Source organism: Poecilia formosa, unplaced genomic scaffold, assembly GCF_000485575.1.
Source record: "Poecilia formosa unplaced genomic scaffold, Poecilia_formosa-5.1.2 Scaffold229, whole genome shotgun sequence".
NCBI classification, from domain to species: Eukaryota; Metazoa; Chordata; class Actinopteri; order Cyprinodontiformes; family Poeciliidae; genus Poecilia; species Poecilia formosa.
Genome location: NW_006800168.1, coordinates 638,968 through 656,190, shown reverse-complemented (window position 1 = coordinate 656,190; position 17,223 = coordinate 638,968). Strand labels below are relative to the sequence as shown.

Below are 17,223 nucleotides of genomic sequence, written 5' to 3'. Positions count from 1 at the left end.
CTCTCTCTCTCTCTCTCTCTCTCCTCCAGTCTTCATCTGCTCTCAGATTTACGGCTCTAATTTCCAAACTTATAATTACTGCCAATGTGCAGAAAGTGGAGTTAAACATCCGTGGCTGCCGGATGCTCGACTTTAAGGTGATTCATGCTAACTTCCAGCAGATCCGCGTCACATCTCGGCCGCGCGCGACATAAATCGCGGCAGAAGATCCGAGCATACACAGATGTTTATGCGGTGCATGAAATTAGAAGTGGAGGGAGGGGGCTGAGTGATGGAGAGCCCCCCCAAAACCCCGCCGCCCCGCAGCACAGCAGCATTAAAGGCCAGGAGTGGAGCGAAGTTAAGGAGCTGATAAAAATTTCCAAATTGGAAATTAACACAATCATTCGATCGTGAACACGAGGCTGGAAAATCATATCAGAGAGGGCCATCAAAAAACCATTTAGGGCCTCAATTAAAGTTATTACCATTAAAGGATCTGCATCTTCAAAATGCCATGAAAAATTAATAATGATTGCCAATCAGAAAAAAAATGATCGGGGCGCGATGGGGATGAAATGAAACTGGGAAAATGGAGGAACTCCGCCTCACCTGATCCCTGGCGGGCTTGTGTGTGGCCATATGCCGCTCCAGCTGAGTGCGGTAGGCGAACGTGTAGTTGCACAGGGGGCAGGCGAAGTTCTCCTCGTTCTTCTCATGGCGGTACTTGATGTGCTCCTTGAGCGAAGTCAAACGCTTGTAGCCCCGGTCGCAGTAGGGGCAGGTCAACAGTTGGGCGAAGGCATCTGGCGTTCCAGGTGGCAGGTCTGTGCGAGAGACAGCAGGGGGGGTGAGGCAGGCCAAAAGGTCAGAGGATCAATGGCAGCTAGCGGGCAGCGTGCCCAGAGTGCTATCTGGTCCAAGGACGGCATCCCCTCAGAGCTGGACCAAGGAATATGCGAGCTACGTGGCTGCTTAGCGCCCCCACACCACCAGGGGGCCCCCAGAGCAAAAATCTAGACTTATAGACAAAAGCAATGCGTTTCTTTTGAACGGGTTGTTAAAACCTGGGCTTCGTTTCACAACATTTGGTGAGTTTTTAGGAAAATTGTATCAAACTAGATGTTAGAAACGCTCAAAACTTGTAGAAATGCTAATTTTACCTAATAAAACTTTTTGAAATGTCTAGAATCAGTTGAATGTGATTAAAAGTCACTGCCTGATCAAACTTCATGGTTTAATGAAACAAAACGCCACAAAAAACAACATGTCTCGTTTTAAAGTCAAAACCTTTGCAGAAAAACACAGAAAAAACGGTGAGGAACGACTCAAAACCATTTTTTTCTCTCGCTCTTTTATGCTACACACAGACCCGTTGCCATAGCAACTGACTGACAACAGCTCCGCCAGCCGCCAGAGCAGAAATTACATTCAAATTAACACACAAAGAACAGAACATGTAGCCTGTTACTGCTATGTTTTCAGACTTGACGTTTATTTTGTGATTATTCTGCAGCACAGCTACGTGTTGAGTTTGTCAAAGTCAAGCTAGCATACCTGACCAACATCCCTCCCCTCGCTATATTTTTGTTTTTGATTAAAACTTTACTGACTGTAACATGTGATACCTTGGATCTTGTTTTCTAGTTGTCTTAATGTTGACAAATAATACCAAAACACTGTCGCTTTTTCTTTTACATGTCATTTGTACATTTAATGTTTAGTGCATCATGTTGACAATGCGACAGCTACAACCAATGGTAGTCATCGTTGGGAAGCAGGGTTTTTTTGTCAACAATGTAACGTGACGTAATTTAATTTTTTTAAACAACATTGAATAATATAAATGTTAGTCTTATTTTTATAATTGCTACACTGTTGGAGAAACATATTACAACTAAAACAAATACTGAACCTAATAAGGCACATTTCAAAATCTAATTTTTTTGTTTGCTACACTTGAGAGGTTAAAACCAATATTCATACCAACACCAGTAAGACGTCAGTTAATTACAAATGACGGTTTGTTACAGACTTTGAGCAGAACAGGAACGACGAGGCGTTTGGCGTTGACCTGACGGTTTGGGGGCCCACAAATGAAAATCTGCCCCCAAAAAGTCTCAGATCGGCCCTGCGTCGGCTGGACTTCACCCTCCTCCCCTTTATGACCAACCCGCCTGTAAACTGACATTCTCCATCCACCCCTCCTGCCACAAGATGTCTGCCGCATGAATCACCGAGGCGTTCAAATCCTGCCTCGGAGGTGCTGCTATCTGATTTCAAGAGGCTGCCCAGCTGTTGCTGTGAGGCTGTAGGTAAACACCCAGGCATCCAGCGAATCTGTGGGACCAACAGCTGCCCGCTCCTGTCAGCGGGAAGAGCCGCTGCTCACTTTTCCACAGATTCCAGCCGGACAAGCTGTTACCGCGGGATTCACGCTTTCTCACGAATTACCGAAACGCTTCGTTTCGGGAGGTTTTAGATGGTAAAACGCTGGTTTTGGGGGTTTCGCAGCTGCAGCTTTTCAAAACAAAATCGAGTAAATACGGAAATGTTGAAGCTTGAAAGACTTGACTGTATTTTAGACGTGTTTTACTTTACACTTATATTACTAAAACGTTAGATAATTTACATATTATGTTTTAAAGCCTTTATTTCTGTGAAATATGTCAGTTTTCTACTTTTAAAACTACAATATTACATTAGATCCATTAAAAAGCACATTGTAATACAGAAACATGAGCTTAATTTTTTATTACCTGCTTAAAGATTGTTATTTTCATCTGGAATAACTGGATTTACCTCTAGATAGGAGTTTTAATGAAAGACACATCTAAGGACGAGCATTGCAAACTGCTAAAGTATAAAACATGTTAAATGTATCTACTTTTAAATATCAAATTTGAAGAAATTTACTGTTTTTGGACAAAAATATAAGTTTTTTCAATTAAAACCTTCAACAATCCAGTAAATCTTCCAACTTGATATGAATTCAGATTATTAAATGATTCACATGAATGTAAACGTGTTCACACTTTACAAAAAAAAACATTTTTTCTTTATATTTTTTGTAATAAACATTAGTAAAAATACTCCAAATTGTTCTGAAAAAGTTTTATAAAGTTATCGACTTAAATATAAAAATAAAACGGATGAATGCGCTCAGAAATATTTTTTCCATGACATTTTTAGAGTTTAAATGTCCAAAGTGATGCAGAAATAACCCTGTTTGTCCGGAGTCGTACCGTTTTCCTCGGGTCCCGTTGCCTCCGGCGTTCCCAGCCGGCTCAGCTCCTCCGGGGCTTCTGGGTAAATGATGGCGGTGTCGCCGCGCTGCAGGTACTCGGCGATGCTCACCACGTGGCTGTCGCCGTCGTCCAGCTTTCGCTTGGCGAAGAAGTCCTCCAGCTCTGAAGTGCAATCCATGCTTTTGACTGCAGACAGGAAGGAGGAGGAAGAAGAAGAAGAAGAAGAAGGAGAGGCAGTGAGATAAATTCAATTCACTTTTTTTTTCTCCCCAGAGAAATGTCTTACAGGAGAATATTGGGAACATTGGGGAGGAAATGCGATGAAGATGGCCACCCTGAAACATTGCAGCAGTGCTTTGGGGGGAATACATCTAAATTACCGGGTTTGCTTGTCATGCCATGTCTGCTAAAACAAGAACTGTAACTTAATCCGGACAAAAATCAGAGATAAATGTGCCACTATGAGCTGCTGAGGAGAAAACTTCACTGACCTAATTTACCTCAGACAGACAATCTGATTTTCATGTCAGGAAAATAAAAAAACAGCACCCTCATTCACGTACAACCCCACATACATACACAATCACGGCTTAATCAGCAGCAGCGCCACGTTTCTTTCTATCAGCTTTCACATAAAAGGTCAATCAAGAGGCCGTGGCTTTTGTTGGTTCTGTGTCGAACAGATTACCGAGGCCAAACCACAAGCCGGAGCACGAAAGGAGAAGAAAAGAGACACGCTCTGCCATGGCTGAGCCCAACGTGTCTTAAGCCAGCCAAAGTGCTGAGGCCACACAATGTGAAATTATTTCCCAGTCCCCTCTCTTCAGGGAAACTCTTAAGCTGCAGCCTGGAGATAGCTGCAAACAAACAAAAACCCCCAAAAACCTGAGCAGAAAGGGAAACGGCAGCCTTCATTAGTCGAGCTGACTTTCAGAAACACACAAACATTCGACGTTTGCAACCTGCAGACTTTCTTTTTGCCGGTTTTGGCGTCTCATCAGGCGTCCTCCCCTGTTAATGAGGCTTTTAAACCACGAGCCAAGGTGAGGTTTAAAGAGCGGTTTGTTCGGCAGCCAATTTGCAAAAGGTCAAGGTAGTAGATATTTGGATGTCAAAAATGGCACTGAAATGTCACCGGTGCCAATGGATCACTTTGGAGACGGGTGACGGCAGAATTTACAGCATTCTGCTGAGCTAATTGAGATTGTTGCATTGACGATTGATCATTCAATCCAATCTACAGAGCAAACGCCACGTATCGCGTTTGGGTGGAAAGCATAAGGGGAGAAACCTTTATTCCAGCAGCGCAGGAAATCACCTGGATCAGAGTGTGCTTTGGCACCGCGACGTGATCGAACTGCTCATGCCTTTAAACAGAATCACATGTGATCCAGTGGCGGAGAGCTCCGACTGCATCGTTTCCAGAAAAGAAAAACTCCTTTTAAGCGGTTGAAATGGAAAACAGTTGCAGCATTTGGAGCGGGAGAGAGAAGAGAAAACACCACAACGAGCGGAGAGTAATCAAAGCTGAAGTGAAGGCTTTGAGGCGGGCCTGCGTGGCGTTCTGTGGGGTGAATTCGGTTCACCAGAGCAGCGGCCCAGGCCAACTGTTGAGGTGGCCCGGATGAAATCATGGAACGGAGGGGCGTGTGGCGGCAAATCAGCCCCACACCTCGGAACGCGACATGGCAGCTCGGGTTCAGCTTCACCAGGACAAACACTGTTTAATTTGTGGTTTGTTTTTTCTGTTTTTCAGGTGCCAGCGTTGAGACATGACCCGCCTACAGGTGGCATAACGTCTGACAGGACGATGACGTTTGGCTGCGACCCTCTCTGCTGCGCTACAGCTCTGCGACTATCGTTTACCAAGTACTTTTTAGTTCTGATTGGTTGCCACAATCTTGCTTTTAGTGGTCTTTTCTTTGTTTGACTTGTCCAAATTTAACCTAACGTCAGACTTTGGGTGTGTTCACACCTGACAGTCCGGTAGACTTGGTTCAACTGTCTACTAAAGTTGCAACATTTGCTATGGTGTGGTTCACTTTCACACTGCACTGTTAAACGATGCAAACTAGTTGAAAAACATCTTCCCCTCCTTGCCTGTGGGGGCGCTGCACCAAGAACTACTGAGGGAAACAACACAAAACACTGAGCGCAACTTCCTTCTTCATGAAACGGAAACAAAAATGGAGTAGCGTCAGATTGTAGCGGTTCAACAACTTCTACAACCGGCATTTCTCTTGTTAGCGCTAGGCTAACATGTTTGTTTTGGTTGAATTTACCCAGAATTCCCTGCACTGTAGTACGCTTCCTGCTTTTGGAGCGGTCTCCGGTTCACATATGCATTCAAAACACACCAGAGTTCACTTCAACTGAACCAAGACAGAGGTTTGAAGGCGGACCAGAGTTCTTGCCTCCCCAACTTTCTAGCCAAACAAACTGGACTAAACAGGACCGGTGTGAATGTTGATTTCAGAAAATGTATCAAAAGATTGTAGAAATTCAACATTTCATGCTTCAATTTAAGCAGAAAAGATTTCTTCTGAATATTTCTGCTACATTAAAACAAAACACTTTTGTGCAGCAAATCTTCATTGTTTTTCATGGTATTGATGTTTGATTAGTCCTGATTGATCCAACACATCAGTGAGAGCAGATTAGAAGGTAAAGACGGGAGGTCTTGACTCACCTGTACCGTTTCCAACTGCCTGCAAGGTGGCTTCAGGCCCCAGGGCATCAAAATCATCTTTTATTTCATCTGCAAACACAGAAGAGACAGAATAGGTAGGGAGGGTGAGCGATGCTGACAATGAGGCCTTTAGGAAGAAGAAGAAGGTATGGAGAAAGCAATAAAAGCACCGCTGTGCATCGCAGCGTGCCGCTGCTTTGTTCAGCATGCTTAATGAATGCTATCATCGGGGCCAGACAGTGACTTATTTACCTTTAACATGACAACAAGCGGCAGGGGAGGCGAAGGAAGCTTCAGTCGCCAAACACGGCGATTAAATACAACACGGAGCACATCCACCTGAGCAATCACAGAGCTCCAGCCAACACGCAGGCTGAGCTTATTACTCCCCGGCTGTGACGCCGCTGCAGTCCTCTGCATGCGCGATCACGCCTGCTTTATCGCACGTCACGTGGTGGATGCCTCTCTAGCCGAGCCATTGTGAAAAGCGCTCGCATTTTTGTGATTCGCCGCAAAGCCCCGGCAGAGAGTCGGTGCCTCGCTCCTGGAACTAAAAAGAATACAAACCCTCGACCACAAATGAGCAGTTGTAGCTGCAGGAACATTTCTCGGCGGCAGAAATAACCTCATCGGTCCAGGGTAGACCTCAAGTGGGCGGGGCGAAGGAGCCAGTGTTTTCAAGCAACAAAATGGGCAGGCGAGGCCTTTAATTCTAACTTTTACATGCATGATACTGAAGGAGGACGTGAGTTTTTGACCATAAAGAGACAGAAAGACATCCAGACAACCTTTTTGATCCATCGCTAGGTCATAATTAAAGAGCAAACCTCTAGAAATCTGTGTTTTTGTGCCTGTGAGGCCACACGGAGCAGGCCTAATCAGGGTAATGGCAGCGTGCCCGTGCAGACAGACTCATATTGTCCTGGCACAGGTGAGGCAGCTGTAAATAAACAGCGGATTGAGAGAGGCTCATAAACAAACCCTCTCTTGACAAATTTTTCCTCCACACGAGGACACCGGGCGGACAATCAGCCTAAGAAGTCGCCGGTCCCTCCTTCCCGCCCTGCTGGTGCAAATCAAATCAAGGTGCTTCCGAGAACATGTGCCGCTCGTGCACAAGGGCAAGTTTCATATCCATACTAATGCATCCGTTTCTGGAGATCGGAGGAACCTGACGGGGATAATACAGGAAAGGGTTGTGGGAGTGCATGTTGATAATAATGTCGTCCTGCTTACATTACTGCACACAAAGGCCAGAAGCAGCAGGAATTTTTATTTTCAGCCGAAAACAATGGGGCTCGACAGTTTGTGGAGCTCGCAATTCCAGGGTTTGCTCGGAATTAGAGGCATGGCTTCGGTGGTGGGATGATAAATATCTCGGTCAAAGGGTTTACAGAATAATGACAGACTCTTCAGATGGGTAGGGTAACGTCTTGCTGTCTTTCTTCCCTTCCTGTACATGTATGGGAAACTAAATACATAAACAAAGGCAGTCAAAACAGATTAAAATAACCCCACAGGTATCAGATATCTGCATGTACAAAAACCTCCCAACAGGGGCAAGAACTCCCCCGCATTTCCGCGTCCTCGTAGGCACCGTGTTTGCTTTGGGTAATCAAATTTGCCTGCATGCTTTCGGGCTGACGTGGAGGGATGACCGGTGGGATTAACTGGCCCTTCACTCTCCCTCTGTTTACCTTGGAAAACTTTTGGTTATCTGCGGTTGTCTGAGAGCGGCTGCTTCCAGTAGGAGGTAGGCTAACACCGCGCACACCTCTCAGGCTGTGGCGTACACACACACACACACACGCACACACGCACACACACACACACACACACACACACACACACAGGCACAGATCTGTGGGCTAGATTCTGTGTCATTGTGGCGGAATCACCAGAAACTGCAAAAAGAAGCCAGAATTTCCACATCTATGCCAAATATATGCGCATGTTGTGTCCCTGGGAAGCATTTTTGGTGGTATTTTGTTAGCAGTAAATCACAGGCGACTCCAGACACCTCCTTGAAGAGTGATGTTGGGGTCTGAAGGGGCTCAGGAGGAGCCCAGACTACCTCAGTGGGGCCCGACTGTAATTCCATCTATTTTCATAGCCGCTCTGATGGTGTTTATTTTCAAAACATTCCTATTTTTACGGCCAGTCACCGCAGTTGCAGGATCTTTTAAAGTCTACCCCCCCGACTTTAGTGCGTTTTAGCCTTGGGTATCCTGAATCTGTCAGGTCTGAGTAAACGGTTGTTGAACTGCAGGTTATATTCTGTGTTTTAAGAAGCAAATAACAGGGAATCTAAGTCTTGGCCGGCTGGATTGACGTCTGAAACAGTACGTCTATTGTGGAACGGCTTACAGAGGAATCCATATCACTTTACTGTCCAGGTCTTGTCACGTTGCCAACTCAAATTTAGGTAGATTTCTGTACAATTTTACAGACCACCACAAACTGTAATGATTACTTAAAGGAAAAGGACACAGTTTCTATTTCTATTGGTGTTTTTTTTGCATATAAACAGCTGACAGTATTTCACATCTAGACACCGAAATGTAGTAACCGAGCCATTCAACACATCTTTCTTCCAGAATCGTACGTCTGTTTCAATCAGCTTCCCCGCGAGTTGCAACAGGAGAAAATGAGGAGAAAAGCTAGGAGCAGGAATATTTCTGTTGAATCAGGAAGGGATGCACCTTCTGGGGGAACAGAACATGCCCTCTTCCAGAAAACAACCAGCCAAACAGGCAGAAATCTTCCCGACCTTCTGGAGAACAGCTAGAAAAGAGCAGGTGATTTATTTGAGAACGTCTGTCAGTGATAATGATGTCATGCTTTCCAGCACATTGCGTCCAGCTTCGCTGTGGGATTGAGGAATGTCAAGGACAACGCCAGGCGCAAGATTGTACCCTGGAATCAGAGAGAGATCCCTGATAAACTTTACTTTACTGTCTTTATCGTCTTCTTTCACCAGAAGCTCAAAGAATACGTCCCATGAAGGTTTCACCTGAACGCAGACCCCCAGAGACCCAACAAACGTCTCTGTCCTCTACACTCTGTCTCATTCGGAGACCTGTATAACAACTCCTGATAGGGGAGTGACAGCAGAATCGTGAAGCAAGGAGGGAGGGTGCCGACTTATCTCAGGCCCGAGCTATGTGCTGAGGTATCACTGTAGACACTAAGGCACCGTGGAGGAAGAAAAAAAGGAAAAAAGTCCGGCTGGGAAACACAGCAGCCGCAAGATTGGGAAAGAGACTCCCAAACGCTCTAATGAACTTGACTTGCTCTCCGAAATATGTCAGCCAGTTTATCACACAAGAAGCAGATTATCTGGAAATTGCAACATAGTTGAATTACAGACATTATGGCACCGCAGGTCTTTATCAAATAAACAATTACCGTATGCAATGACAGCTTGTTTATCCTTTATCTTGATTTATTTACCAAACCGTCTCCTCTTTCTTCCACCCCTTAAGCAGCCAACACGAAGCGTTATTTAGAAGAAGTTTTTTTCTTTCTTCCGTCCCTAATAAATGCGCAACTCCACCCCCTCCCACACCCTCCGTATTAAAATTTAAGACTGCTGAATGTTCCTCCGTTCTTTCGGCGCCGTGCACAGCCAGTTCATTAGCAGAAATGAATAGCGAGGCCCGGCTCATTTAGATGGGCTGTCTTACATGACTTCTCGCCATACTCTGTTCCTGTCACATGCTTCCAAGAATCATTGACTCTTATTATACATGTAAATGGCTATCATAAAAATAAAAATTTCATTTAAGATTGTTAATGACCTTTTTTTGCAGCAGTCTGCCTTCCTTTAATGATTATACCCTGCCCCCTAATTAAAAGTATTTATCTTTCAAGCATCCGTGACTGGCACCCCCTGAAATGGGAGCTGCTCAACAAAAGACCATCACTCAGTCAGGTTTGGGGAGGTATCACCTGCCAACCTTTAATGTCTTGCATCTCCTGCAAAATCTGCAGCTTTGCCTCCTTCCTGCATTGTTTTTTCCTACATTACTGTAAATATTTTCCGCTGTTTGGCTCAGAGCGGGTCTTTTCTCTAAGCGCTAACCAAATGGTCCACCGCCGCTCGTGGAGAAACTGTTTATCACGTCTGTCTGCCGAGATGGAGGGGGGGCATCGCCGTCAGACCTGGCTTTGATCGCTGTTTGCAAAACGCTCCGTGCCGTTTGCTTGAGTCTACACCAGCACCAGATGGGTGGGGTTTATGGCATAAGATAAGTTCCACAAGTGGCAGGATGTGCACACAAAGCGCCCGGGATTCAGCTTAAGGGGTAGTTTTTGGGGATTGGAAGCTCACCTGAACCTCAAACATCTGGTGAGACTAAGAAAAGCAAAAGAAAGAATTAGTTTAGTGGAATATCGTAGACGCTCCACCTGTCTCGTCAGGGACAGTGCACCGCACAACGGACTCTATAGAAGCTCACCGTCCTTTACGATTGATTTTTATTGATTATGTAAAGTCAACTTGAATCAAATCCTTCCTCCAGCCCAAGAAGGGATTCAAGGTAACTCAGGATGAAACTTCCCAGCCCTTCTGCACCTCTTTCCTTCATCAAATCCACCTTTTTTACCATCTGCCATCAACCAGGCTCTTAAAATTGGTTTTCACACAAACAAATGTGGTTTAGATGAAACCATGTGCAAAATGCGTTGCAGACTTCAGGGTTGAGGCTTTGGACACTCACCAGTACCGTCGACCGAGGCACTCAGGATGTCGTTGTCAGGCCAGATGTGCTCCACGCCGCTGTCCCGCATCTCGTCGTCCTCTTCGTCCTTGGTCAGCAGGCCGTGGCTCTCGGCGCGCGGCGACGCCTCGGGGTTGGTGAGGCTCGCCGGGCTGCCCGTGCCGTTGATCAGGGGGTCCTCCTCGGACACGGGCAGCTTGTCCTCCTCCTCCGTCTCTGAGCCCGTCTCCACCACATTCTCATAGTTAAGAGCTGCAAACAAGAAAGAGAGAGTGGACAGAGAAAAGCCGGTCAGTACTGGGAACTTATTTGGACTTCGGCTGGGGGGTTTACAACCCAATTACAGCATCTGCGACTGGAATTTGTAGCTGAACCGCAGCGGTGGGCAGACAGCTGTCCAGGAGATGCGGGCCAAAATAGCCGCTAATTTTCAGTCCTGCTCACATGCCTCAGATGCCGCTGAGCTGCACCTTTCAGAACGGCTCGGCTCTGAAACATGCCACCCGGGCTTTAGATGCTCCACATAGCAGATACGGTACCGCAACAGGCTTAACTTATAGTCATTTCGATTATTTCATATGATACTGTAAATCTAAATGCTTTTTGATCATAAACGCAGCACACACACACACACACACACACGGCTGCTTCCTCAGCACACAGGTCCCTGACATATGCCTGGCTTTCTTAAAATAGACAGCCTGTAAATAAGGGCTGTGAACTCAATCAAAGGTGGCTCTCGCGCAAATTTGTCACCGCCAACGGCTGTTCTTCAGCGCATACACGCCTCGGCGTAAACCACTGCAGAAAACGGACGTCGGTGGGCTTATTGGGGCGGCGCAGATGCAGCACGAGGCGAGCCAGGAGCGCATGGCATCGCGTGGAGACACACCTCATTGGCAGAGCTTCAAACTTCTGCTGCAATCAATACGTTCAGATAGAGTTAATACTACAGAATAACGAGGCAGGACAGTGAACTTTGTAGCCCTTTTAGGACAACAAGCCTAATTAAAGTGTCTTTATGCAAAAGTAGGAGCTCTTGGACCGTTTCGAAACAAGAGTGCCAACCAAACGATGTCCACGCATGACATTTCTGAAAACATCATGCATATGAAAAGATAAGCCTCCCTGCCGCTCCTCCTAACACGTCTCCCTGCGACTGACCGGTCTGCACTTGCCTCCAGCGAACAACTGCACAACAGGTGCAAATTAAAATGAAAACGGGGCTTTCAGACGGGGGAGCGAGGAGGGAGGAGGAGGAGCAGGAGGGTGGGAGAGCGGTGACCTGCCTCGAATACCAATCGGCGGAGGAAACAAAACCTTTTCAAGAGGTGTGATCACAAGGGTTTAGGCAAGTTCAGACTCAGTAATGCTCCTTGCGGATGACAAAAAAGGCAACCCAGGCTGGAGATGCTGGGAGTTCCTGGGTGGTCCACATCCACCAAACAGCTCTGTACCTGTTTGGATGTTTCATCAAAAGTTTTCTCCTGTTATTTTAAAGTTTTGCATCCTTGCACATTTCCAAACCGTTCTCAGCCATGTCTGTCCCGTCAGCTCTGTGTCCCTCCCTCCCAGCTTCCAGAGGAAAGAGGGGGGTTGCTGCTAGAACAAAAGGCGGAGAGGCTTGGGAAGCTATCAACCCATCCCTGTGAACCTGATCCCTGGATGCAGATTCAATGACGGCGGAGCAGGGGCCGGCTGAATGAAATTATCTAAGGCTGGACAGGTTTTAAAGGGCCCATTCTTCCCCAATAAAAGGAGTGAGGGAGCTTCTTTTTGTTTCCACACACATCCAGGCACAGCAAAGCGCACCGTTCCTGACTTCCCACATAGGGAATGAGGGGAACGCTGCCCTTGCCGATCCAGCTAACTTCTCAGGACTTTCGGTTATTTTTGTCCCAAGTTTGGAGCGTTTTCTGCTGCTTCCGAGCAAAACGGGGGAGGCGCTGAACTGTCTGAACGCAAAATCATCTCCGAACGTCAGCTGTCAACACGCACCTCCAAGAAGGCAAAATGACAGCGGGGCGCTCGTCAAGTCAAACGCGCAGTCTTAACACGGAGAAAGCTGCCCATTGTTGAGGTGCCACTGCTGACAGGAGCCGCTCCCTCTGCGAGCGCCAAGCATCTATTGGTATTGTGTCACGCAACAAAGTAATTCTAACCTACTAATATTTCGCAGGCAGCTTTTTCATCTCCCCCGAACATCGGTCTTAATCAGGCTTTTGTGTCTTTTGGGAGAGAAGAAGACAAAAAGGAGATAATGTTTACTCCTCAAAATGCCTCTTCTGTCCTTTTCTTACCTTAAGTGTCATCCTTGACAAAAGCAAATTATGGATGACGCTCGTTTTTTTCTTCTGCTACCTGTTTCTTCCCTTCGAGTTGAGCTTTGCAGATAATTAAAATGACACATGCTTTTACAGTATCTGACATAACGTGGTATTATTCTGTCATTTAGTGGAGAAAAGGAGCAGAGCCAGGGCTGATATTGTGTATCGATTAGGGTGGTTGGAAGGGAATCTGACTGGAGCGACTTGGTAGAAGGCACAGACAGTTCAGATATGACAAAGACGCAGGGGGAATTAAAGTAACAAACCTCAGGTCTAAAATAATTGTGTTTATGAAGGGCTTGACAGCAAAAAAACATGCTGTCAATGGTGGAGTTATAATCAACTGCGGCTAAATGGTTGGAAGCATTCAGAGAAAAAGTAATTCAAAGGAATAAACAGTGACCAATTCTGGCACTTCTCGCGTTTCCATCTGAAGGTTTGGCATCAAGGTTTCTACGACTGTCAATCCAGGACTGGACACCCAACAATCCACCATTAGCAGGAATAACTCCAACTGACGCAAAGACCTCTTCAGGTCCCCCAACAGCATTTCAATCACTCTGAGGTCTGGACTTTGATTGGGCCATTGCAACACCTTGATGCTGCACGATGGACTCAGATTTGCCTCACCAATACTTTGGCCAGAGGTATTCATGGTCAACTGAATCACTACAAAACAAACCCAAATCATGAGCCCTCCACCACCGTGCAACATAGTAGGGATGAGGTTTCCTCAAGAACAGCCTTCCACATCTTTCTCTGATTGTTCTGTAATATTTAACCTGCTAATTTAGGCCAATGGAGTCCAGGATGGTGGTTTTTGAGCATCATGCATTTTGATATCGGGGTGTTTTAGCTGCAATGTCCAATCAAGTTGTTTAAAACTGGCTTTGAAACGTCCTTAATATCTGATCCAGAAAGCGTTTTTCACATTTACATTAAACTGTAGAGCAGCACAAACTCTTGGTATCCATACGTTTGCCCACTTGATGATGATTAGTCACTACAAGGCTTTTGATTTGCTGCTGCTTTACTCCTAAATCTTTCGGCAGCAGGAGGAATGGACGTGTTGCACCAGTCAAGACTTGAAATAAAACAGATTTCAGCCTTAAAAACCTCAGCTCAGCTGTGTTTTACCTGCAGGTGCTGGGGAAAATCATTTCAGCAAACTAACAGGTATAATCACATTTATTTAACAATCCCCAAGTAGCTAAACCAGAGCCCACAGGAGGCTGTGTTAAAAGGCCTTCCTGCTTGAGTGTCAGAGCCAGAGAGAAGCAGCTCTGTGGAGGTGATCGCTGCAGGGAGAATGACTAACACCCACGTTGGCGCTCTCGCGCTCACCCCGGCTGACTTTTTTCCCTCTTTTTTAAAGTCAAGTGTCGAGGCTTAGCTCCAGGTGACACGCTCGGCCTCCTACGCCGATAATGAGCCGGGACATTCTCCCTATTGGACGATAACTGCTCGCGCTCGCTCCCTGTCTCATGAATGTGAGCCAAGCGGATCACCTGGATGGCTGCGAGGGAGAGACGGGGATGCGGAGCCGAGTGTGTGTGTGTGTGTGTGGGAGGGCATTAAGGTGGAAGCGGGGTCGCTGCCTCGTGGCTACGGCCGGCGGTAGCGGATTCTCACGATGACCTTTTGTCTGCCATTGTTCGCGTCTGCAACAGTTTAGGCACTTCCTCGGGTAACTCTGATAGAAACCTCACACCAACCGAGGGCAGCAGCTTTCCTCCACATTTTTACACTTTCAGACAACCTTCATCCTGGGTTTTTTTTTTCTAAGCTGGCCAAACCGGTAAGAATAATGTAAGAAAAAAAAAAGAAAAAAAAAAAAGCTGCCCGGTGACGAGAGCCGAGTCCAGACAAAAGAAAAGCAGACATGTTTGGATATTTTGTGCTATCTTGTCTCAGTATAATGGCGTGATCGAGCACAAGGGGCAAATCGGGGCCAAGTCGGTGAAAGGACGGTGGCAGAGGGCAAACAAAAGCTCTGAAAAGAGACAGCGAGAGTGAGGGGAGGCGGCGGGGAGGGGGCGACATGAGGGAGACGATGAATGGTGAAAACTCAGTGAAGTGTAAACGCAACCTGGGTGAGTGTGTGTGTGTGAGAGTGTGTGTGTGTGTGTGTGTGTGTGTGTGAGTGTGTGTGTGTGAGTGTGTGTCTGCAGAGACGGGGGAGTGAAGTGAGTAAGTGTTTGTTTGACAGATAGAAGTTTCTTACAATTTGGGTGTTTAACAGATGTGTTTAACCTTTATTACACCCAGAACAAGCAAACGATTTCACTTTCCTTCAGGAAAAACAAAGTTTTCATTCACCAAAACGTTCATTTAGAGAATAAAGGATTTTAAAGCTTGTTGGAAGGAGAAAAACACAAAAAACAAAGTTGAATTATGTTCTGGAAATCTTGGAGGAAAATAATGAAAACATATTTTTAATTCAGAAATATAAATGTTCAGGGAAACCCAAGCTTTTTTTTTATACTTTCATAACTTTCTAAAGAATATTTTTCTTATTTTTGAAGTGTTTTCTGTCCATTTTCATTTACTTTTAATATTCATTAAATTTTTTTACTCATATAGTTTTTCTTTTTTACTACAACTTAATATTTCTAATATTTTTCCTGTAATATTTTATTTAATTTTCCATTTTTCCATTAATTTACAGACTCATATTTTATTTGTTCTTATATATTTTCATATTGTAGTTTTTTTTATTTTGTAATATTTTTCATGTTTAACGTCTTTATCTTTTCATATATTTTTTTTTACATTATTTGGTTTCAGTAGAGAGAAACTTCATTTTTTAAAGTCTCTTAATTTTATTTTATTTTTCTCCCAGGTTATAATACATTACATTTAAATCCTTATGGTTGCAAACTTACATAAACGCTTCGGTTTTGGGACATTTGGGTCATTTAAAAAGAAAAACTGTGTCTCAGCAGGAGTTTTTTTGTAAATAAAAACCACATCCATTTCCTGTTTTGCATCATCCTGTCCAGTTTCTCCTGCTTCTCGCCCATAAGGAGACCTTCGCTGCAGCACTGACTAATTCAATTAATGTGCCATTTATTTGCAGAGGAGGCCCAGGCAACAGGCTGGGGAGGGGAGGGGAAGCTCAGAGGTCCCACCTTTGCCGGGTCCTGCACGGATTCACCATCTGTGCCCCGTCCCCTCCGCCTCCTCCTCCCAGTTCACACATGTTCCTCCCTCCAACAAATGTTCCAAGTAGACCCTCCTCCCACCGCCCCTGTCACACAAGCCAAAGAAGAAGAATAAAAAAGACACACAAAAGCTTCCCCTGGCTGCCCTCAGGACTCCCAGGCCAGGAGAGGAGAGTGGGAGGAAGGAGAACAGAAAGGCTTACAGAGCTTATATCTTTTATCCCGACTCAGGTGAGCTTCCGGATGTTGCACATGTCAAGCAACGGGAAGAAGGGGGAGGAAAAAAAACTGGTTAAAATTAGAAAATTTAATTTATTTGATAATTTCCCAGAATAATTAGAGTTAATATGGGTTAATTAATATGCAAATCTCTCAGCAGATGTTCAGCAGCGAGGCTGAGGAAAATACAGCCCCCTTCTACTTTCTCCTGCCTGGTTTTGGCTGTCAGTTATTGGGCCGTAATTACTGTAACTAACCAAACACACACACACACACACACACACACACACGGAAAGAATTAAAAAGAAACGTTTGCTGGATGAACCGCTTCCAGTTTTGGAGTCGTCGCCAGGCGAAGTGGGGGCTTCTTCACGTGCACATAAAAGGGAGACCATCACTAATTTCCCCTCCTTTATAAAAAAGCCCCATTTTTCCTGCTGCAAATGAGAGCAGCAAGTGCTTTAAAGTACGTGAAATCTGCGGGACTTTGTTTCTCAATGTGCGTGTAAACGGAGACTGTAAGGGGAGAAGAGGCACCTGCAGGTTAATGGTGTAGAAACACGGCTAATAAAACAGATGTGTGCAATCGATTTCCAGTCAAGACACGTGTTTATGTGTTAAAGCTGAATATGAAAGCATTAAAAGGCAAGATTTTCAAAATAAAACATTGCATGACTGCTTTTAGTGTCGTAATTAGCATCTTAAGTAACTGATCAGGTGAGCTATAATCAGGGAAGTGATTAGGCTTTGAATATTTTCAACAAGCTTTAGCTGTGGACCGTTTTTAGCACACATAAAATGACTGTTTACACTAAAATGAAACATCATCCTAGAAGCAGCATTAGCATGTACTGTCAGCTAAAGCTGTGCCGCTAA

General features: G+C 45.3%; 1 protein-coding gene across 6 annotated transcripts in view; it reads right to left on the bottom strand.

Annotated features, from left to right (window-relative positions):
* zeb2b (zinc finger E-box binding homeobox 2b) overlaps positions 1 to 17,223 on the bottom strand; it is an 82,134-nt gene that overhangs the window by 12,098 nt on the left and 52,813 nt on the right. For 4 of the 6 annotated variants that reach the window (XM_016679989.1, XM_016679993.1, XM_016679990.1 and 1 more), the window contains 4 exons: positions 10,638 to 10,892; positions 5,917 to 5,985; positions 3,225 to 3,413; positions 592 to 806 (listed from right to left, as the gene is read on the bottom strand). In XM_016679989.1, the coding sequence (XP_016535475.1) occupies positions 592 to 806; positions 3,225 to 3,413; positions 5,917 to 5,985; positions 10,638 to 10,892 (728 nt within the window). The remainder of the gene's footprint in view (positions 1 to 591; positions 807 to 3,224; positions 3,414 to 5,916; positions 5,986 to 10,637; positions 10,893 to 17,223) is intronic. The other 2 variants (XM_007568666.2, XM_007568667.2) reach the window with 1 other exon arrangement.